This window comes from Neoarius graeffei, chromosome 16 (assembly GCF_027579695.1).
Source record: "Neoarius graeffei isolate fNeoGra1 chromosome 16, fNeoGra1.pri, whole genome shotgun sequence".
Taxonomy (NCBI): Eukaryota; Metazoa; Chordata; class Actinopteri; order Siluriformes; family Ariidae; genus Neoarius; species Neoarius graeffei.
Genome location: NC_083584.1, coordinates 53283066 through 53305567, shown reverse-complemented (window position 1 = coordinate 53305567; position 22502 = coordinate 53283066). Strand labels below are relative to the sequence as shown.

Sequence of the window (22502 nt, the reverse complement as noted above, 5' to 3'; positions counted from 1 at the left end):
GGCCATAAGTCACTCTGGATAAGGGCATCTGCTAAGTACCATAAATGTAATGCTACAGCATTCAACAACAACATTCTATAGAATTATGCGTTTTGAAATTTGTGGCAACAGCTTTGAAAGGATTCGCACATGGATAAGATGATCAGGCGTCCACATACATACACTATATAGCCAAAAGTATGTACAGCAACCTGCAAGAGCTTTATCCATAAAGCACAACGTGGAGCAGACTGAAACAACCTTGTTTTCACAAGACACAAATCAAGTGGATCGCAAACAAACGCTCTGCAGTTGGCCCGAGTGCGTTTAGCTTGTGGGTCATTTTAGAGGGGTCTCTGTTCATTCATTGCACAAATGATGTAGCGTCATCTTTCAGAGAGTGTTTCAGTTTTACCTGGTTCGTCAGAGCCATCTTTGCAGTCACAGTAGTCATCATTCACTCGGTCAAAAGAAATGGTACGGGAGCCGTCCAGACAAGTGAATGGGCTGTTCTCATCATAGAAATGTCGTCCTGCATACATTAAAGAGACAGGAAAAGGGGTTACAATTATACAATATGAGCCCTGTGACCAACTTTGAGACTTTGTCGCTAGATTTGGTGACTTTTTAGACCCTTTTTGTGACTTTAACTCAAAAAAACAAGAGTGCTCGGAGAGCTGGCAACTATGCCATAACTCTGGTAAAATGTGACTGAATTGAACGAAATTGCAATATGTGTATTATCAACATATAACAAAGAATCCTGTCAAGTTTCATGAAATTCCTCCAAAAATTGTGAGAGGAGTTGATTTCAGAAGGCAATTTCTTTGTTTTTTTGTAAACGATATTACGGAAAAATGGCTGGATCAATCTTCTTGAAACTTTCAGGATAGCTGGGCATTGGTCTCAAATGGAAACGCCAACATTTTGAGGGTCATCTGGTCAAAGTCACCAAAAAGGTCAAAATCATTTTTGCTGTGTCTACTGCCTCATACAGAGGCGCTAGCCACTATGTCATTGTACTGTAAGAATGTATGAGTGTAACAATCGCGCACTGCGCATACACATGTTCCAATTAAAATGGCCGGTGAGTGTATACAATTCGGTTCACTATTCGAAATAAATGGACTAGACTAAAGAAATTGCTTTCAGACATGTTTATGCTTATTACAGAGGGAAAGTACGTTCCACTGAGCTCTAGCGCCGGGCCATTTCCAGGAAATCTGTGTGCATTATTTACCAGCTGGGAGGTCCGTATCGTGAAATACCGTGACCGAGGTCTTGAAAAGTACTGAGCGAGGCCCTCTGGGCCGAGGTCAGTATTCAAGGCCGAGGTCACGGTATTTCACCATACGGACCAACTTTAAGCTGGTAAATAATATATTTATTTTTTTCTTTACCAAATTCTAACAGAAAACGAGAGCGCCCGAAAGGGAAAACCGAGCCGAGCCGCCATTTTGAATCCTCATTCACGGCTGTAATGCAAATTGCTTCCTCCTCGGTATACAAGTGCACTTCCATGGCAGGAAAAAAAAACTACATTTTGCTGCCTATGTAGTCCCCTATTTATACAAATAGGAGTCATTCAGGATTCAGCCATGTTTTTGCTCGGCGTTAGCAACAGTTACAGGTTTTTAGCTTTCTCCTGAAATGTTTTCTTTTATTTCTTCTTCCTCAGGGTAGTAAAACTCGCTTTCGCTGTGAACTCCGTCGTTATCGCTATCCATGCTGTAAAATTAATGCTATTCTCCTGAGAAATGCTGGCAAACATTTATAAGATTTTTGATAATCTTATAAATAAATCTTTTTTTAATAAGATAAATGTTGACAAAAAACATTACTATGCTTGTTGTTGTTGTGAACGAGCGAGTCGCCAGAGGTCCATAACCGGGGTCCGTACCGTACGATACGGACCCGCTCGCCAGCCAATCAGAGCGCAGGATTTGGACTGCAAAAAAAATGTATTTATTTATTTACATTGATATTTTAACAGGATGCTTCTTCACCAGAGTGATTTTCAAGAAGGTCCTGTATAAGAGTTTCGGTCATGGTGACAGCGTGTGTATGTCAGCCTCGGTTTGGAGGTTTCAGTTTCGAAAACTGTAAGAAGTTAAGAGTAGAATAATATAAAGTACAGACACTTGGTATATTTTACTTCAGTGATTTTTAAATTGTTCAGTTTTGGATTACGCTTCATTTTTGTGGCTACTGCCTCATAGAGTAAATATATATGCTATATTTACTGTATGGACATGGGATCAGAAAATTATTTTATTTATAAGCAGCAGCCACATGTACCCATAGGGTACCTATTTTTTTTTTGCACGATATCTTCCTTCATATTCATCATAAGTGCTACCGAGTGAGGTTTGTTTTGCCTGGCAACACTTGTTAAACTGTTTTTTGGAGATGTAAAAGCGAGTACATGTTTTCATTCATGACAGTCGCTACTTCCTTCTGTCTGCATTTGTGATAGAAATTAGAGTAATGTTACAAATGTATAAAAGTATAGTTTGTGGTCTCATCTCATTATCTGTAGCTGCTTTATCCTGTTCTACAGGGTCACAGGCAAGCTGGAGCCTATCCCAGCTGGCTACGGGCGAAAGGCGGGCTACACCCTGATATATTATGATAATTGTATCCGAAACATTCTAAATCATTACAGTTATAGTAATACAGCAACTTATTTTAAGGTGGCAGTTCTTAGGTTCAGATCCCTTTGTGATCAACAGGAGGTCATGATGATCGATTCTCTTCATTGGATTGCATAAGATGGAGCAAACCACTGGTCATATTTTCATGCACATTTTTGTTACAACACTACTTGATCATAGGTAATTAAGGGATCCCCGTAGATTTTCAATCTATCATATACCTCAGTAATCTATAACAAAACAGTTTAACTTGCATGTTGAACTTTAAGGTGAAATTTCAAATGTGTATACATTAATACTATTTAGGTCATTGAAGCACTGTTAAAATCTATCCTATAATCATGTATCTAAAACCTCTGAGACCCTGAAAATGCACCTGAGAGCATCTCATCTCATTATCTCTAGCTGCTTTATCCTGTTCTACAGGGTCGCAGGCAAGCTGGAGCCTATCCCAGCTGACTACGGGTGAAAGGCGGGGTACACCCTGGACAAGTCGCCAGGTCATCACAGGGCTGACACATAGACACAGACAACCATTCACACTCACATTCACACCTACGGTCAATTTAGAGTCACCAGTTAACCTAACCTGCATGTCTTTGGACTGTGGGGGAAACCGGAGCACCCGGAGGAAACCCACGCGGACACGGGGAGAACATGCAAACTCCGCACAGAAAGGCCCTCGCCGGCCACGGGGCTCGAACCTGGACCTTCTTGCTGTGAGGCGACAGCGCTAACCTCTACACCACCGTGCCGCCCCCTGAGAGCATCTGTTTTCAAAAAATTTTCCGGGGGAGCATGCCCCCAGACCCCCCTAGTTTCGCTTCGCGCCTTTGGCACTTGCTTTCACACCACTGGCACTCAATTGTCTGTGTATTATCATGCCAGAATTTAGGGCTTTAATTTTTTTCTGGGGAAAACACAAACTCCACACAGAAAGGCCCTCGCCAGCCACGGGGCTCGAACCCGGACCTTCTTGCTGGGAGGCGACAGCGCTAACCACTACACCACCGTGCCGCCCCGATTTAAGAACTATTAACAAATAAATAAATAAACTGCTATTCTTATTAAACTTTATGGGCGGCACGGTGGTGTAGTGGTTCGCGCTGTCGCCTCACAGCAAGAAGGTCCGGGTTCGAGCCCTGTCGCCGGCGAGAGCCTTTCTGTGCAGAGTTTGCATGTTCTCCCCGTGTCCGCGTGGGTTTCCTCCGGTTTCCCCCACAGTCCAAAGACATGCAGGTTAGGTTAACTGGTGACTCTAAATTGACCGTAGGTGTGAATGTGAGTGTGAATGGTTGTCTGTGTCTATGTGTCAGCCCTGTGATGACCTGGCGACTTGTCCAGGGTGTACCCCGCCTTTCGCCCGTAGTCAGCTGGGATAGGCTCCAGCTTGTCTGCGACCCTGTAGGACAAAGCGGCTAGAGATAATGAGATGAGATTAAACTTTATTCCATTCGATTATTCTCTCAGTGAATATCTTCCTTGTTTATAATCTGTGGTTGGTAGAAGAGAGCAACTGGACTTGCTTGAAAAGTCTTGAAGATGTTTCGCCTCTCGTCCGAAAGGCATCCTCAGTTCTGTCTGACTAATAGGGAGTATCCAGTATTTATCCTCTCATGGATCATCATAGAATCAGAATCAGAATGCTGATGGCTGCATTGTAGGTGGCTGATAGATGTCATAGACACCCACCTCTGTTCAGTGATGGTCGTTCCAGGTTGACAAAAATGAACGGTCCTCTCTGGCTGTCTGCCAGTTTTCTGGAAGTCCTCTCATACTCCCGCACCAGTCGAAGGGAACTCATCCCAAAGTGCGTAGAAACATATCTGTGAAGATACTCAGTCATCCAGGTACATAATAATCTGTGGTTGGTAGAATACTTGATACTCCCTATTAGACAGACAGAACTGAGGATGCCTTTCGGACGAGAGGCGAAATGTCTTCAAGACTTTTCAAGCAAGTCCAGTTGCTCTCTTCTACCAACCACAGATTACTATGTACCTGGATGACTGAGTATCTTCACAGATATGTTTCTACGCACTTTGGGATGAGTTCCCTTCGACTGGTGCGGGAGTATGAGAGGACTTCCAGAAAACTGGCAGACATCTTAGCCAGAGAGGACCGTTCATTTTTGTCAACCTGGAACGACCATCACTGAACAGAGGTGGGTGTCTATGACATCTATCAGCCACCTACAATGCAGCCATCAGCATTCGGATTCTATGATGATCCATGAGAGGATAAATACTGGATACTCCCTATTAGACAGACAGAACTGAGGATGCCTTTCGGACGAGAGGCGAAACGTCTTCAAGACTTTTCAAGCAAATCCAGTTGCTCTCTTCTACCAACCACAGATTACTATGCACCTGGATGACCGAGGGTGTATTCAGACCAGGATAGTTCGATAGTTCACTTGCTTTGGTCCGAACCAAATGTTTTTTTTATATTTTTATCATTTTGGTGTGGTTCACTTTCACACTGTACATTTTAGTAAGCGGACCAAAATCTGTCAGCAAAGCCACGCGCCCTGAGGTCGTTCAGCTATTGGTCAGAGACGACACGCGCACAAAGCGTTAAGTTCAAAAGTAGTCATGGAGGCTTTCCGTGCTGTTGTTCTTTTTAATGTCATCAAAGCTATACGTTTTTTCCAGTTTTCACAATTGTGCGATTACTATGCTGTTGTACAAGTAATTTATCAACGACGACAACAAAGGGCAAGGCGGCTACGGAGGATAGCACTGATGAGTGCACATCATGTTGTGACAGTTCTGGCTCTTCACGCAAGACGGAGGAGGTATGTGTCGGGATATTTGCCTTATCCATCGTAATAGATGAATTTCTTTTTTGCGTCGCTAGTACCGCCACTTTTTGAAAGAATGTCCCTGATTTTAATGTAGGTCTGACTGAGTTTCTTCACTTTTAGCCGACATTGTTCTGGGGAGCGCGTGAACCCCTTCTCCTTCATTTTCTCACTGAATACAGCAAACACGTCGGCATTTTTGTGTGTTCTCTCCAAAAGCTCAGATATGTGGACATCTGCCCATATATCCACAAGGGTACGCGTTTCTTCCTCGGCCCACGTTTGCCCCCTACTCATTTTTTGTACTCTGTAGTCTAGCCTACCACTGGTCTGAATGACTGAACGACTGTTGTAAGGTTCCCTTGACAACCGAAACAGTGTTTGCACTTTGCGGTGGAGTGTCAAGACTCTGTTTCCCATAATGCTCGACAAACGACGGAAGTTCCCGAGGTACAAAAAAGCAAAACTGTCGGATTAGGTCCGGTCTGCTTTCACACCTCCAAAAGGTCCGCACCAGGGTTCCTTTGGTCCGGACCGAGTCCGACCTTGCAGCTCGGTCTCGGTCCGCTTGTTTGGTCCGGACCAGAGTTCGGTGGTTTGTATTCAGACCAACCCAAAAGGTCCGGACCAAGGGAAGTTTGGTTCGTTTGGTCCGGACCAAACAACGTAGGTGTGAATACGCCCTGAGTATCTTCACAGATATCTTCCTTGTTTATGCACTCTAATGTGTAATTTGATAGGCCAGTGATCATGATGAATAATTTGTATGCAACTTTCTGAGCACGCTTTATCTACTTTCCCCTGAAAACAGTTGCAACACTGGAGTGATGAAGCAGGTGTAGTTCTGGTTCTCTTACTGGACAGTGGGACTCCCCGAGGCCTCTGGACCTCCACAGCTGAACCCACAGCCAGGGTCAGGATCAGGGTCAGGGTCAGGATGAGATTCGAGCAGCTCATGACCAGTGAAGTGAATGAAGGAAGTCGGAGATGATGATGATGATGATATCTGATCACAAATAGTAAACACTCAAGCATTTCTTCAGCGCATCTTTATTAAACCACACATTACCAACCACTACAATGAATAAACTAAACAAATTTAGCGGTATATTTCAGCAGAAGGTATTAACCTGCCTAGTTAATGCCTTCGTTTGTGCAGAAGTAATAAACATAAAGCTCTATTTAGCTTTAAAGCTAACCAGCTAGCTAAATACAAACAGGCCGAGACTTAAACCCAGCTCTCGAATAATAATAATAATGTGAATAAGGAAAAATAGTGTAATTATTTTACTCACGGTGTTTATGGTTTGCAAAAACCGAAGTTTTATATCAGAGTTTAACAAAGTGCACAAAATAACAACTCGAACTGATCATTCATTACCCACTTCCGGAAAGATTTTTTTCCCCACTTCCGGAAAGACCTCTGAGGAAGGACTGCGCTAGTGACGTCACTGCGGTGTTGTATTCTGATTGGTCGAGAGAGAGAAATGAGAATCACGCCATCATGGAGTCTGAAAATATAAAATACTCCCATTTACGGCAAATGTATTTTGAAATGTTTCAAGAAAGATTCAGTCTCAACATAGGAATCCTAGTGGTTCGTTCACTCAATCCTGAGTTCAGCAAGTGACGTCAAATCAACATGGCGGCTCACAGATGACCACGTGATCAAAATGTGCTACGTCATGAGCGTCCGCCATGATGGTAGTTATACAAAGCAACTTGGATGGCAGCAGTGTGTCTGTAAACAGTGCTGAGTTTTCTCAGTATTACCACGATTTAACGGTCGAGCGAAGATTCGATACAAAGAGAAGATAGATATGTGTGGTTTTGACCCATGTTATTTCAAAAAGACAGACTTTTTCAAAGATAAGAAGCTTTTACTGACCATTGAGTATCCAGATATCACGTTCTATCTGGTTTGGCTGCCAAAGAATCGAGTCTGACCTTGGACCAAACATAGCCCATGTTCTGAGTGGGCGCCCAGTCTGGATTGTCTCTCGTCTCGTCTTCTTCCACTTATCCGGGGCCGGGTCGCGGAGGCAGCAGTCTAAGCATGGAAGCCCAAACTTCCCTTTCCCCAGACACCTCGGCCAGCTCCTCGGGAAGAACCCCGAGGCGTCCCCAGGCCAGCCGAGAGACATAGTCCATCCAGCGTGTCCTGGGTCTTCCCCGGGGCCTCTTCCCGGGGGGACATGCCTGGAACACCTCCCCAGGGAGGCGTCCAGGAGGCATCCGAAAAAGATGCCCGAGCCACCTCAGCTGATTCCTCTCGATGTGGAGGAGCAGCGGCTCTACTCCGAGCTCCTCCCGAGTGACTGTGCTTCTCACCCTATCTCTAAGGGAGCGCCCAGCCACCCTGCGAAGGAAACTCATTTCGGCCGCTTGTATCCGCGATCTTGTTTCTATCGTATAATTTTGCTGGCCCTCACTGAAGCGAAATGGTAATACACGTGTTGAAATTATAACAACGACCGAGTGAACCACGACAAGAGAACGCTCATTTTATAGCAAAATTCTAGCAACACGAAATAAAATTCTTCCATGATATTACTGAGAAAGCTTTTGGATCTGACCTGAGATAAAACAATTACTGCAAACGCGAGCTGTTTTGGTTTTAGCCCCTGTTAGATCAGCCCTGCCGATGTTGTTCAGCCATGCTCGTCTCCTCTCCACACTTAGCCTCCGAGTTTCCTCGCCCTCTTTCCGAATTACGGACGGAATTCTAAAAAATCGGAACGTGCCACGGTCACGAGTACTGTTGTGACAACAACAATATACAGCACAAAGATATGGCATAGCTAAAAGAACGCTTAAAGCAGTGAAAAAAAGAGAGTTGCGCACACGTGACTATGTTTTGTATGGAATGTCGCTTGACCCCACATTTGTATATCCACCAACCTGGCCGACATCCGGGTTTCTATTTTGCTTTGACATCACTTGCAAGTCAAGGATGAAGTCTTGTTTATAAGCTCCAGGTTGATTAGGCAAGGGAGATTGGTCACATTCATGTGGGTTCCAGTCCATGCAGGTATCCTTGGAAACAAGCAAGCAGATAAACTAGCAAAAGAAGCAATTAAAAAGGGAAATGTGGAAGTCAGTATTAAATTATCGAAATCAGAAGGGAAAAGCATAGTATGGAGAAAGACAAACCAACAGTGGCAACATCAGTGGGATAACAAAACAAAAGGAAGACATTTGTATGCTATTAAAGACAAGGTAGGTGAAGTATCAAGCAGTAGGGTAACGGAGGAGAAAGCAGATGATAATGAACAGGCTGAGAATTGGGCACAAGCAACCTAAACAGCACACTTCACATTCTAGGAAAGCACCTAAAAGGCCTTTGTGATCATTGCCAGGAGAGGGAAACAGTAGAACATGTTCTCACATCATGTAGGAAGTATTCACAACCCAGACAAGAAATGATGAATGAATTATGGAAGGTAGGAAGAGTAGAAAATAGCATTAAAAGTATATTGTAATGTGGAGACAGTGTGCAGAGTAAAACAGAGGTATCTAGGTTCCTGAGGGCTATAGGACTAGACAAACGGATTTAAATTAATAAAACTGAGGAAGATTGCACTATAATGCAAAGAAGAAGGAAAACAGGACTGATATGGAAACTTGACAACCCTGACAAGTAGGAACTACTCCAATACAGAAGATGGCAGTAGTGCAACACCCAGGATGCAAGCTGCTGTAAAAACCCAAAGAAGAAGAAAAAAAAACATGGGCTGCATCCCAACAGTCCGACCTATGTCCTTTGTCCTTTCCTAACCAATTTTCCTTTATCTTGATGGAAAACGTCGTGATGTCAAGGAAAAATGTAAATAATAATTCATAAAGTGTCATGACCACTTGGCTCAAAGCAGGCACAACATAAAAGGAGACCACACCGTTTGTTCAGGTTAACCCGTACTTTATTAATATATAAATTCTAGGGATAAATAAAGAAGAATAAAAGAAAGAAACCTGCTCCCGTCGGCCCATGCAGGGCCTCCACGTAGCAGGACAACAAACACAACCAAACCCCAAAGCCAGCAGCCAGCCCTCCAACCTGACAAACATAGGCTGTATTTGAACTGTCCCGCCTGTTTGGCCAAAGTGACAAGATACCAAACAGCTCCTCCTAAAGGTCGGGAGGGGGAGAGAGAACAAGTTCAAGATTAATATATCAAAAAGGTGGAGTAAGCACTCTCAGCATGACCAAGCTGGGCGTGACATAAAGATATAGGCAAAGACAATTACAGTGCTAAGAGAATCCTTTTTCTTCATCCCATAGCCAACAAGCTGTTGACATTTTAACAGTCCATTACTGGTATGTCTATGGCATTTAAACTTGGCAGAGCCCTTCCCTCTCCAAGCTTAATCAATGGACAGTTTAGAGTAGCTAGTTAACCTAACTGCATGTCTTTGAACTGTGGGGGAACCAGGGGCATATAGAGGAAACCCACACAGACATGGGGAGAACATGCAAACTCCACACAGAAAGGCCCCAGTCGGCCACTGGGCTTGAACCCAGTCAGAACCTTCTTGCTGTGAGGTGACAATGCTAACCACTACACCACCGTGCCGGCCGAGAGAAGCCTACTGCATATAAACCACTGATCTCTACGTAAAATATCTGGAGGACTCATTGGCCAGTCAGAGTGAAGCGATCTGGCCACCACATTACAACACACATTGGATTGGTCCGGGCATATCTCTGCAGAGGAAGGAACACAAAACTGGGCATGTTATTCATCTAATTGTTGACAAAATAACACAAACTGGACATGTTATTTATACACGTGTGTGTCTCTCCCTCTCTCTCTCTCTCTGTGTCTGTCTGTGTTGAGCCATTCACCTGTGAAGCGGTTGTTTTGTTTCCCCAGTGTACAGGTCCGTGCATTCCTCACCGCACTGAATCGCATACACTATGTTGTCCTGTTTGTGTCTGGGTATTCTGTCCTTAGGGTGGACCAGTTTCTGCCTCAGAATGTTATTGGGTCTGAAATGTACAGCAATGTTGTGTTTGTAGAAGATTGTCGTAGAACATTGTCATTCCCTACATTTCTGGACTATCTGAGAAACTCACGAGAATCTTCTACAAACACAACATTCCTGTCCTTTTCAGACCCAGTAACACTTTCAGACCTGTACATTGGGGAAATGAAACAACCAATTCACAGGCACATGGCTCAACACAGGAGAGCCAGTTTCCCAGGCCAGGACTCTGTAGTCTATTTTCATCTCAGTAACAAAGGACACTCGTTTCAGGACTGCAGTGTACGCATTTTAACCAGAGAAGACCAGTGGTTTGAAAGAGGAGTAAAAGAAGCCATCTTCATCAACCTGGAACGACCATCACTGAACAGAGGAGGTGGTCTGAGACACCACTTATCAGCTACCTACAACGCAGTCCTTGGCACACTTCCCAGAAAACTGAATACACATCCACACCAAGACTCAGCTGAATTCAATGACTCACATGATGACAGAAAGAACCAACTACCCACAGATCACCCTAACAACCTACAGGATGACTCAATGACCCAGGTGACCTCAACAACTCTCCTTAAAGGCCCTGTCCACACGGCAACGGATTCAGGTGAATCTGATAAAATTGTTTATCGTTTCGGCCTGGCGTCCACACGGCACCGGCGTTTTGGGTGCCCCAAAACGAAATATTTTGAGAACGGGTTCCAGAGTGAAAAAATCTGGCAGCGGCGCCGTTGCGAAGTCATCTGGGTGAGTAGAACGGATTTGTTTACGATGACGTCACAACCACATGACTGTCAGTGCTTCACACCTGGTAGAAGTGTAACGAACTCGATGCGAGTTGTCAACAAATCCTATAACTTGGTTCATGAAACGCGCTTACAAAATATTTTCACTGTGAATATTTATTGTGTAATGGTGCAAAATGAGAGAGAGAGAGAGAGAGAGAGAGTAAGAGAGAGTAAGAGAGAGAGAGAATAGCCCTTAGGGCAGAGTCTTTAGTCCAAACACTGCGGAAGCAGTACCAAACCGCGCACCGCCCGTGCGCTTTCCAAAAACAAAAACAATCCCGCCAGCAAAAATAGGAAAAAAAAGGAGCGATCTCACCTCTTCAGATGTTGGTTTAAGTCCGACAATACATTCCTCAAAAAGGGCGTAGAAGAACAAAGTAATCCATCAACGTGTAGCATTCAATTTATTCCGGACCATTAAAGAATTCTGGAGGATATCAGAATGTTGGCGTACCGGCTTCCATCTACCCCCGTTCATTCCTCTTTCCGCGTCTTTCGTTTTACGCTACTGATTAATAATCAAAACTTTATGTGGCTAATGCTACAGAAGAAGGGGTTTATGCGCATGCGTCTACTTCTTCTATTGTTCTGGTGTCTCTGATGGGACCGTCTTACAGCGCATGTAGAGGTGTGGCATGTGTATTGCATCGTTTTCAGCAAGCATTGCGTTGCAATATGTACCTGATATTTTACTGATCCGTTGCCCATGTGGATGCGATATTTAAAAAAAAAAATCTCGTTGCCGTTGTCGTGTGGATGTAGCCTTAGAGTTGGTTTTGGTCCACTAGAGGATAAATACCTGGAACTCCCCACTAGCCAGACAGAACTGAAGAAGCCTTTTGGATGAGAGGTGAAATGTCTTCAAGGATTTCAAGCAAGCCCAGTTGCCTTCTTTAGCACCTATGGTTTAGATGCCTTCATGTTTTTAAGGAAAAGTTTGTTAAATTTTAATGATTTCTTTTAAATTAAAACTTAACCATGAGTTACACGTTTAAAAGAAAATTATCACATTTTCTTTGGCGGGCGGCACGGTGGTGTAGTGGTTAGCGCTGTCGCCTCACAGCAAGAAGGTCCTGGGTTCGAGCCCCGGGGCCGGCGAGGGCCTTTCTGTGTGGAGTTTGCATGTTCTCCCCGTGTCCGCGTGGGTTTCCTCCGGGTGCTCCGGTTTCCCCCACAGTCCAAAGACATGCAGGTTAGGTTAACTGGTGACTCTAAATTGACCGTAGGTGTGAATGTGAGTGTGAATGGTTGTCTGTGTCTATGTGTCAGCCCTGTGATGACCTGGCGACTTGTCCAGGGTGTGCCCGTAGTCAGCTGGGATAGGCTCCAGCTTGCCTGCGACCCTGTAGAACAGGATAAAGCGGCTAGAGATAATGAGATGAGATGAGATGAGATTTTCTTTGGCAAAATTGAGTATGATTATTTGTAAGAAACAGTGCATTACAGGATGGCCTACTATGGTACTTTATTATACCAATTATATTTTAGAGAAAAATGTTTTGTGGAATTTCACTATTCCCCCCCCCCCCCCAAATAAAAAAAAAAAATAAGGTAGGGTGATATGACCCAAGGCAGAAATCCCAAATTCAACCAAAAGATACCTGCCACCAGATGAGGGTTTGGGCCCTTTGGTGTGCTATAATCACCCAAGAGAATTCATGGAAGCTAGTTGATGGCTTCCTGGATAGCCGACCCTCAACTATGAGGATGGCAGCAGACAGACTTTAGTTGAAGTGTTTGTTAGCAAAAATGCAGTTTTCAGAGATATCCATTTTAAATCAGGATTCTGGGAATCAGGCAATGCGTTGGCTCCAGCTGATTCACAGAATAGTTTCCACTTAAGGACTTCCAAGGCACATGTCCTAGGGTCTCAGTCATGGGAAGCAAGGCATTATCATCCATGTCAGGGTGACAAGCAGTGTAGAAAGAATCAGTGATAGAGGAGGAAAGACATACAGGTGATTTGTCTGGTTATAGGCTGGAGAGAACCACAACTGGTTTTCATATGCCTTGCCAAAATTTTCCCAGATCAAGCCTACAATGTCAGTTTGGTGACAGCACTTCCCTGGATGTATGCATCTGCCACATCGTTGTACTGCTCAGGCAGATAAGTTGCTCTTAGTGACACCAGATGTGAATGGGACGACCTGAGGAGACTGTGTGGAGAGAGCCAGTCGAGCCCATGTCACCCTGATTGTTCATGTAGCTGACGGTTATGATATTGTCTGAGCAGGATAACAAGCGGTGATGTATCAGGACTGGCAAGCATTTGAGTGCCAGGTGTCCTTATGGGAGCGTTGCTGATGTTAAAACCAAACCTTGTAGTTAGGCACAGGTTTTCTCTAAATGGATGGACTCATACTGAGCCACACATGCAGGATCTGACATAAATAATAAAGTTTGAACAAGTGTACAGTACATTGCTGTTCTGGAACTGGGCAGGAAAAAAAATCATTTGTCATATTTGTTAAAAATCATCCTTTATTCTTATTTTGAACACACTTTACAGTACTGAACAGTGAAACAAAAGAAAAATATACTGATATATATATATTGATATATTTGTTTTTTATATTTATATATATCTATATATATAGTCATTTGCTTATTAAATGCATTTTATTCACAAAATGACACCTCAGTTCTCTCAGAGGACAACCTTTCATAAAAATAATATAATATAAAATAACTTGGACACATTATACACATTACAGCAACATCATTTACAAATATTACAATCATTTTGTTGTTTTTTTCCTCTTTATATTATCATCATTTATTAACAAGTAACATATTGTTTAAAGCCCAGAGAGAGTCATTCCATAAAGGATTCTCAATAGAAGAAAGTGACTTAAAGTACAAATAAACCCTTTTCTTCTACTAAAACCACAATCTTTATCAAACCAGTCTGTCACAGACTGTTCCATAAAACACACCTTCAGTCAAACTGTGGTAAATCTCATGACTACCAGGCTCAACGATATGGATTATTACTGCAGAGTAGTTTAATTTTTGTCAGGTTGCAGGGAGAGAGTGCCGGTATGGTCAAAAGTTTTGGGATCAAGTCATGAGAAGTGCTTATTGTATCCCGTTAAAACAATAAATCTATACACTGTTTAATCTAGACCAACCACCTGACAACCCAAAATAAAGTGCAGGTTTGAGAATCCATAAACGATTAGTCTGCCCTCAAACAAAACTAAAATAAAAAAAACAGTTTGTGATTGTGGGATTTGTCTAATCCTAAAAAAGAAGGGTCAGGGAAAGAGTGTGTAGGGTTTTTTGTCTGCAAAGTTCAACCATTCAAGTACATTTTATTACAACTAAACATAATAAGCGAGTGACAATGAGAAATTCTGAGTGGTTTTAAATGTACAGACTGACATTACAGTATATACAAAATAAGCAGTGATAAGTCTAATATTTATATTGTCTTGTAATCAATTCTTCAAAATCACAATCACCGACCAGCATGATACAAAAATAAAAACTGTACACAGACTGTCCAAAGAAAACGTTTCCTTTTGATATTCAAAAAGAATGGCAGCAAGTAATTAATTTATTTATAAGAAACGATTGCTACAGTATTGTGTTAAAATGGCAAAAAAGTATTTGTTTGCTTAAGAGCTTGCCTCGTTGACGAAAAGCCACAACAGAAGCATTGTCTTGGGTAACATACGCAAATGAATGTGGGGATGGTATGAGTTCATACAATAGATCAACTTCCCTTGGGGTTACAAGTCGATAATCCACCGATTAGATGCCAGTTAAACATCCAAGCAAACTTATTACAAACCATCCACCAAGGTACCAAAGCCATAACTTCTGATCACATGTATTATTTTATTTACTCAACCAAGCATTTTGTTACCAGACTTGTACTGGTGTAACCTCAACGCTCTGTTGAAACAGGCACACACTTGAAGCTAAGGTACTGACCAGCAGAAACTAGCTTGTCACCACATCCATAGAGGAGACATTTTCTCACACAACACCCACAATTTCCCAGTCAACTGTTACATTCAGAGTCACAGACAACCCATTATTTTGATGTAGGCTAACTGCAACCTAGATTCAAAGACCCTGGTAAACACAAATATGATCCTTTCACTTTGACATTTGTGAGAAGATTCATGCGCTATTCAATGAAAATAGCTATTAGTATTAGTGCAGACAAAACAGCTGACATTTAGTGAAGGTACACAGACAAAACACAAATATTCTGGGATCTCTCATGAGCCTCAGGACAGTCAGTATAGTGCCACATACAAAAACCCTGCAGTGTTAAGGCATAAAAACATCAAACTTAATAATGTCTGCATGTGACTCCCTGTGCTCTGTTCCACTGGTTCAAGGTGCAACTCTCCACCAAACACATCCCTCAGCCAAGGTAACAGTTACCACCCATTCCTTTGGTAAGCCAAAATGGAAAATATTATTGGCTGTGATGGAGCATGGCTGCATTATATGAGCAGGTGAAAGTGAATCTGTGCTGCTATTGAAAGGATTCTGTGATTTCCACTGTTGTCACAGGACCATCCTGAAATGTAATTCAAAAGAAGGCAAAATCATAAATTCCGAAGAATAACATGGCTTATTCTCAAAAAGTGACTATCCTTGTTTGCATTAAACATGATAGGAGACAGTAGACCATGAGCAACTCCCATGGCAAGTTCCTTAATTCAGTCCCCAAAATGTTCAACAAGAACGGACGCAACCAAGGAAGACCTTACATAATAAAATGAGGCTTTCAACACAATAACAGAAAGGCTTCCAACATCCAATATACACGCAAATCATGCACAACCATGAGAGAGAGAGAGAGAGAGAGAGAGAGCTTGAATCAAGCAACAATCAAGAAATGAAGACAAAAGTAGACCAGTATCCCACGATGCATTGCTTCACTGCAGCTCCAGAGCTGAAGCTGGTGGTTCAGAAAGGCACGTGGCCGTCTCACACTGGTAGCACTCCTGGTAAAGGGAAAAGAGGGGCCAGACCTGCATCACAGGTCCAGTCTTGTGCCATTTGAACTTGATCCTCATGCTTCCACTCCCCGATCCTCCACAGCAGCAGACAAAGCTTCTGCCTGTGTGCAGCAGGTGTCCTTAAACATTTATTTCCAACAGAAATGGAAAATAAGTCACTCTGATTTAACTAATGATGTGATTTCTGAGGATTTCAGTCTCTGTTAAGAATGCATTAAAAGCTGTTTCTGAGCATTAAGACAACTACTGAGATGGAAAATAGTTGGTATTCCTTTTAAGATGGCTTTTTCCAAAGAGATCCCAAATCCCTTCAAAGTTCCCCCAGGTGTGTGCACATATCTTTTATGATTAGGTTCAACTGAAACTGTTTTGTGGATGTGTGGGGATGCATGCTTGTGTCTATATGTTGGTATAAATGCACAGGTATGGGGATCTACCAAAATTCCAGAGTGCTACATGGTCTAAATGGCCCATTTGAAACACCAATAAACCTGTATTCCTCCATGCAAACTCTTACCTTATGCTAGAAAGGGACCCAGCACCCATTCCAAATCTACAGTTGCTGTGTGAATTACTTCTCTGATATTATTATTTTCTTCCCTTTTTTAAAAAAAATAAAATTAAAACATTTTATTGAGTTGGTGCAGTAATATTGTTTTGTCCATGGTATGGCCATGAAGTAGCGGGTAAGGTACAGAGAAAAAGACAGTTCTGATGGGACCACTTGCACTCCTGCGATATTCTTGACAGGTACTGAGCCTCACGTATCATCAGCAGGGGAGAAAGACAACTCTTCTTCATCCTCTGCTTCCTCTACTGGACTCCCATCTGAATGTCTTTCCTCATCTTCTTCCTCCACCACTGACTGAACCTGCAGTCGCCTCTTCACCCCCCTCTCTACTGACACTACCTCTTCTCCATCACCGTCATCCTGTCCTGCGTCAGGATTCTCCCCCTTATTCAGACCCTTTGGCACATCTTGCTCAGTGCCACCTATATGATTATGGTTGGGCCCAGTCTCCTGAGCTGGTTCACCTTCTAAGGTAAGCTGGAACTGAAACTTGTCTGTGCAGGAGTCAAGCTCATTGTCGGTGACTGGAGGAGGTGAGGGGCTCTGGGGAATAGTGCTCTGGTACCAGTCCCGGTTGTCCTCAAGGGTGTCAAGGATTTCCTGAGCATCAGGGTGCACTAGGTCACCCCATGTCTCCCACAGAGGATGCACAATGTAATCAATAAAGCCCACCTATAAGAAATAAGAAAAAAGGTAGGTTATGAGGTTCTGTGCTTAGTTAGACTTGGCAGGTGCAGATTTTATCACACATTAACAAGCATGAGGGTATAGCTGAATTCACATAAAATGCACAGCTCATCTTGTCCTAATCTTTAACAGAACTGAAACTGGTATTACAATGCATTCGGTCAAATCATTAGAAATTGGATTAGAAAACCTTGCTGACTGGGACATGTGGCTGTTTATGCTGCCATTTACCTCAATTCCAGGTTCAGGCTAAGAAAATGAGGCTGTCAGAAAGCTCCCCAAATCCCCGTCAGAAAGCTCCCCAAATCCCCATCAGAAAGTCCCAATAACCAACAACCACTCAGAGGTCAAGGTGAACTGTCTCATGAATATTTCAGTTCCATAAATACAAAAATAGGTTAATTTCCAAATAATGTTCCTTCAGTGCCCAACACTTTTTTCCTGAAATTGCCTTGCTTCACTTTGGAGGTACAGTTGTGGTCAAAAGTTTACATACAGTGACATGAATATCATCTTGGATATGAATGTCATGTCAATATTTGGGCTTTCAGTAATTTCTCTGAACTGTTCTTTTTCTGTGGCAGAATGATTGTACAGCATACATGTTTAAAAAAAAATACCTAGAATTCGATGCACAATTTTCTTTGGGTTTTCTGAAATCAACACAGGGTCAAAAGTATACATACATGGTCAAAAATTTACATACACTCACAAAGGCCTTTTAACTTCCTGTTAGTGATTATGATTGACTACAGCTGGTAGCTTATCTGTGCCTTCATAAAAAGGGTTTGTTTACAGCACTCATTGGATTGACCAACACACAGTAAAATCAGAAAGTCCAAGGAGCTCAGTGCAGATCTGAGAAAGAGGATCACAGATGTACACAACTCAGGAATGTCTCTTGGAGCCATTTCTAAACAAATGCAGATCCCAAGATCAGTTCAAACAATTGTATGTAAGTTACTGGGAGGTGTAGTCACTTTGCCAAGCCACTTTGCTTCAAGAAAACCTAGACTGTCACCCTCAGCTGAAAGAAAATTGGTTTGGATGGTCAGGAACAACTTGGGAACCACCATGGCACAGCCCTGCCATGAACTGGAAGCTGATGGATCACTGTCTACAGTTCAGTGAGCTTTATATCACCATGGACTTAGAGGCTGCTATTCAAAAAATAACCCCCTGCTCCAAAATTGACACCTTCAAGCTTAACTAAAGTTTGAAGCTGACCACACGAACAAAGAAAAAGCCTTCTGGAGGAAAGCTGTATGGTCAGATGAGACAAAGATTGAGTTGTTTGGCCACAATGACCACCATGTACAGAGGGACACTGTACCAGCTGGTGGTGGTGGTAGGATCATCATGCTCTGGGGCTGTTTTGCTGCCAGTGGAACTGGTTCATTGCACAAAGTGGATGGAATAATGAAGAAGGATTACTACTTCAGAATTCTTCAGCATAACCTCAAACCATTGGAAACTTGAACATGATCGGGAGTCACAACAGGACAATGAACCCAAACACACATCAGAGCTGGTTGTGGAGGATAAAGCAGGCTAACGTTAAGCTTAAAACAAGTCCTGACTTCAACCTTATTGAAAATATATGGACCGTGCTTATAAGTCGAGTCCATGCCAAGAAAAAAAAAAATTGAACTCTACCAATTCTACCACAAAGAGTCGTGAAATATAAGACCAGAATTCTGCCAGAAGCTTGTTCATGGTAAACAAAAAAATGTTTGGTCAAGGTGAATCTTGTGAAGAGACATTTTACCCAAATATTAGGTGTGCTGTATGTAAATTTTTGACCCTGTATGTATACTTTTGACCCTGTGTTGATTTAAAAAAAAACAAAGGAAATTGTGCACCAAATTCTAGGTTTTTTTTTTTAAAGGTCCCATGGCATGAAATTTTCACTTTCTGAGGTTTTTTAACGTTAAAAGGAGTTCCTCTGACCTTAAGTCACCCCAGTGGCTAGAAATTTCATAATGTGTAAACCAAACTATGCCCAACATTTGAGAATGGCGCGTCAAAACGGCGCGTTGATAAGCTCTTCCCTTTACTACGTCAGCAAGGGAGATGATCCCCACGCCCCCCCTCTGGATTCCCACCCACTGTATGGATTGCCCGCCCAGTTGTAGTGAGGAGACCATAGAGGACACAACAACATGGCATCACCTAAGCGAGCGAAACATGGAAATTGCGCTATACATGGATGTGACAACACAGAAAAGAGTCTGTTTTTACTGCCGACGGGAGAGCCCCTGAAGACGGAGTGGCTTAATTTTATTTACTTCAATAATACGCCGTCGAGTCTACCTAAGACGGTGTATGTTTGTCGGAAGCATTTTCCTGAGGAATGTTTCCACAACTTGGGACAGTACAGGGCAGGTTTTGCACATCAACTGTCACTGAAGCCTGGGTCCGTACCAAGCATCCCTGCCGCATCAGCAACAAACACCGAACAAGTAAGTGTATAACTGGTCGTTTTGCTGTGTTTTAAAATCGGTGCGTTAGCCTAGCAATGGCTACATTAGCTGTGCAGCTAACCGCTTCCTGCAGTTAGCCAGGTGATCTGCGCTACAAAACTAAAGAGCATGCAGCATGCTCTGTTAAACTGAGTTTAGTCTGGAAATTGACTGTAACTTATGAGCTTATGTTTGACTATTGCTCCGCAATGCATGTCTTCTGTTGGATAAGCGATATGTTGCTGTAGTTGTTGCTTCTATCCTCTTTGGTTATGGAGTGCGTGTTCATGCCTAGGGTATTATACGTTCATAAACTACCACTCCGAACACTCTCACTCTCTGTTCTCTGTGTCACGTTGAGTTTACGAAAGGAGTCCGAGGGAGAATGGGGTTTTGTCTTAGCAGCGTGGCTACAGGCGCTGATAGCAGCGAGTATGTGTGTGCACGCAAACACTATACTACTATACTATACTACTAGTGTTGTACACACATTTTCCCACTCCCTTATTTAGACTTGTGAAGGAACCTGATTAGTGGTCATTTCTTCTTATGTTATGTATTTCTCATATTTATTTTTGTGTGTCCATAATTTTCTGTCAGTATGTAGATCAGTATCAGTATTGCCATTGCTACTGTTCACACACAGCTAGCATGGCTGCAGCTTGGTCAAGCCCCTCCCCCTCCCCCATGGCCCGCCCCCACCCTCTACCCTTCCCCGCCTCCTGCTTCTCATTAGCAAAACGACGCACTGGGAAAAGCGCTGAAATGGGGCTTTCTCCCAGGAGGCTATATTTACGTGCCGAGGGTTCATTTCGAGAAAGGCTGCGGATATAACATCCGGAAGCCTCCACGAGCTCGTTTAAAGCATCAACAAACCACCATGCCATGGGACCTTTAAAGATGTTTGTTGTACAATCATTCTGCCACAAAAAAAGAACAGTTCAGAGAAACCATTGAAAGCCCAAATATTGCCGTGACATTCATATTCAAGATGACATTCATGTCACCGTATGTAAACTTCTAACCACAACTGTAGATTACTAAAGTTAATGTTTATACTAACAGCTAACCCTGTAGTAATGGTGCATAGGATTGGTTGGTGAAAATTTGGACTTAGGTTAAGAAAAAACAAAAACATATTGGTCAGGGTTGGGTGTCTACTGATTGACATACTATATGACCAAAATCAAAATGTTGCTTTCCAAATGGAAATCAGGAGAAATATTTGGCAAGTAGTTGAGTGCATTACAAAACAGTTAGATTGCATTGATAAGGATGCCTCCACCAGCCAGCCTAGTGCTTCTTGTTACTAATGTGCATGCCTCAAATACCCTTAAAACTTCCTTCGAGCATTAAGGAAGATATTGAAGAAAAAATATTTCAGATATTTGACTTTAATGTGACCTTGTGACCCTGTTTGGATCAGTTTCAAAATCTAATCACTTCATCTGTTAATTACGTAGATAATTCCATGTAAATCCTATAAACATTCAACCACTTGTTTTTGAGATATCACACTAATGAGAATCTCAGACACATGCCTTCTGGTGGCTTGAAGTAGACCTTATTTTGTTAGCACTGCTATTCGTATTAGCGATTACTCACTATGCTAGGTTATCTCTATGAATGTTCACTCTCTGCACATTACAGTGACACTTATCTCTCATTGACATGCACTGTTTGCTGCTGAATCAGCTAAATCAAATGGATTTCTGATAAAACCCATTTTCCATCCACACAACAGACCCTTCACTTGGTTGGCGAGTCTAATGTGTAATACCAGCACTTGTGCAAATGGCACTGTGCTGTGTCTGTTGCTTAAAATCTGAAGATGGGCACAGGAGTAGGGGCAATTCTTTCCCAATGCTTTGGGGAGAAATAGAAGCTACACCCAGTAGCTGTTCACCGTCAAGCCCCGTAGCCTGGTTGCTAATCACACATTAAGGACACCAAGCCGAGAAAAACAGTCTCAGTTACATTCTAGGCAAATTACCAACTTGGCAGCAGACATAGCTGAAATTGGTAATTTGATTCAGGACTACACAACTCTAAGGCTCATATTCTTGAACAGAGCCCTCCTTATAGCTCAATGACTAGTCATCCTCCTTGCTCCTCAGTGGTGTGCAAGGATGCTGTCTCCAACCACATCTGGGAGATTCTTCAACACTGATAACAGATCATTCAGTCACCATATTCAACTCCAGTCTCAAAAATATCTGAAAATGGATCTGGGTTGGTACATGCTGCTGACACACTCAAAACTAGCCACGGCAGCCATTTTTAAAATGATGTCAGATGGTGCTCAGGAACCCACAGCACCAAAAATTTACTATGTGTCAGTACAAGAAGTGCTGTGGGAACATCTCTCTTATTCCCACCCCACAAAGTCTCAAAATTCAACTTGAAAAGCCAAAGAATGCGCATGTCACTGCTCAGTGTGCTCAGGATGGAAGCACACTTGCACATGGAAGTTCTCCACATGCTTGATTCACTACTCTGAGCTCATGACTAGCTTTGTGTGCTTGCAGTTCACCACATCTCATCTCATCATCTCTAGCTGCTTTATCCTGTTCTACAGGGTCGCAGGCAA

The 22502-nt window shown here is 42.8% G+C and overlaps 2 protein-coding genes across 5 annotated transcripts in view; both read right to left on the bottom strand.

Moving 5' to 3' along the window:
* prkcsh (protein kinase C substrate 80K-H) overlaps nt 1-7157 on the bottom strand; it is a 43098-nt gene extending 35941 nt beyond the window's left edge. The window contains exons 1-3 of one of the 4 annotated variants that reach the window (XR_009656811.1): nt 6822-7157; nt 6294-6442; nt 395-511 (exon numbers count right to left, since the gene is read on the bottom strand). Coding sequence is in view for 3 of the 4 variants with exons in the window: in XM_060943178.1 (XP_060799161.1) it covers nt 395-511; nt 6294-6442; nt 6822-6970 (415 nt within the window). In the remaining variant the exon portion in view is untranslated. Of the gene's footprint in view, nt 1-394; nt 512-6293; nt 6443-6731 lie in introns of all 4 variants that reach the window. The other 3 variants (XM_060943178.1, XM_060943179.1, XM_060943180.1) reach the window with 3 other exon arrangements.
* Nucleotides 7158-14684: 7527 nt separating this feature from the next.
* pde4a (phosphodiesterase 4A, cAMP-specific) overlaps nt 14685-22502 on the bottom strand; it is a 172443-nt gene continuing 164625 nt past the window's right edge. Inside the window, exon 15 of the mRNA XM_060943177.1 lies at nt 14685-17435. Within this exon, the coding sequence (XP_060799160.1) occupies nt 16953-17435 (483 nt within the window). The 3' untranslated portion in view covers nt 14685-16952. The remainder of the gene's footprint in view (nt 17436-22502) is intronic.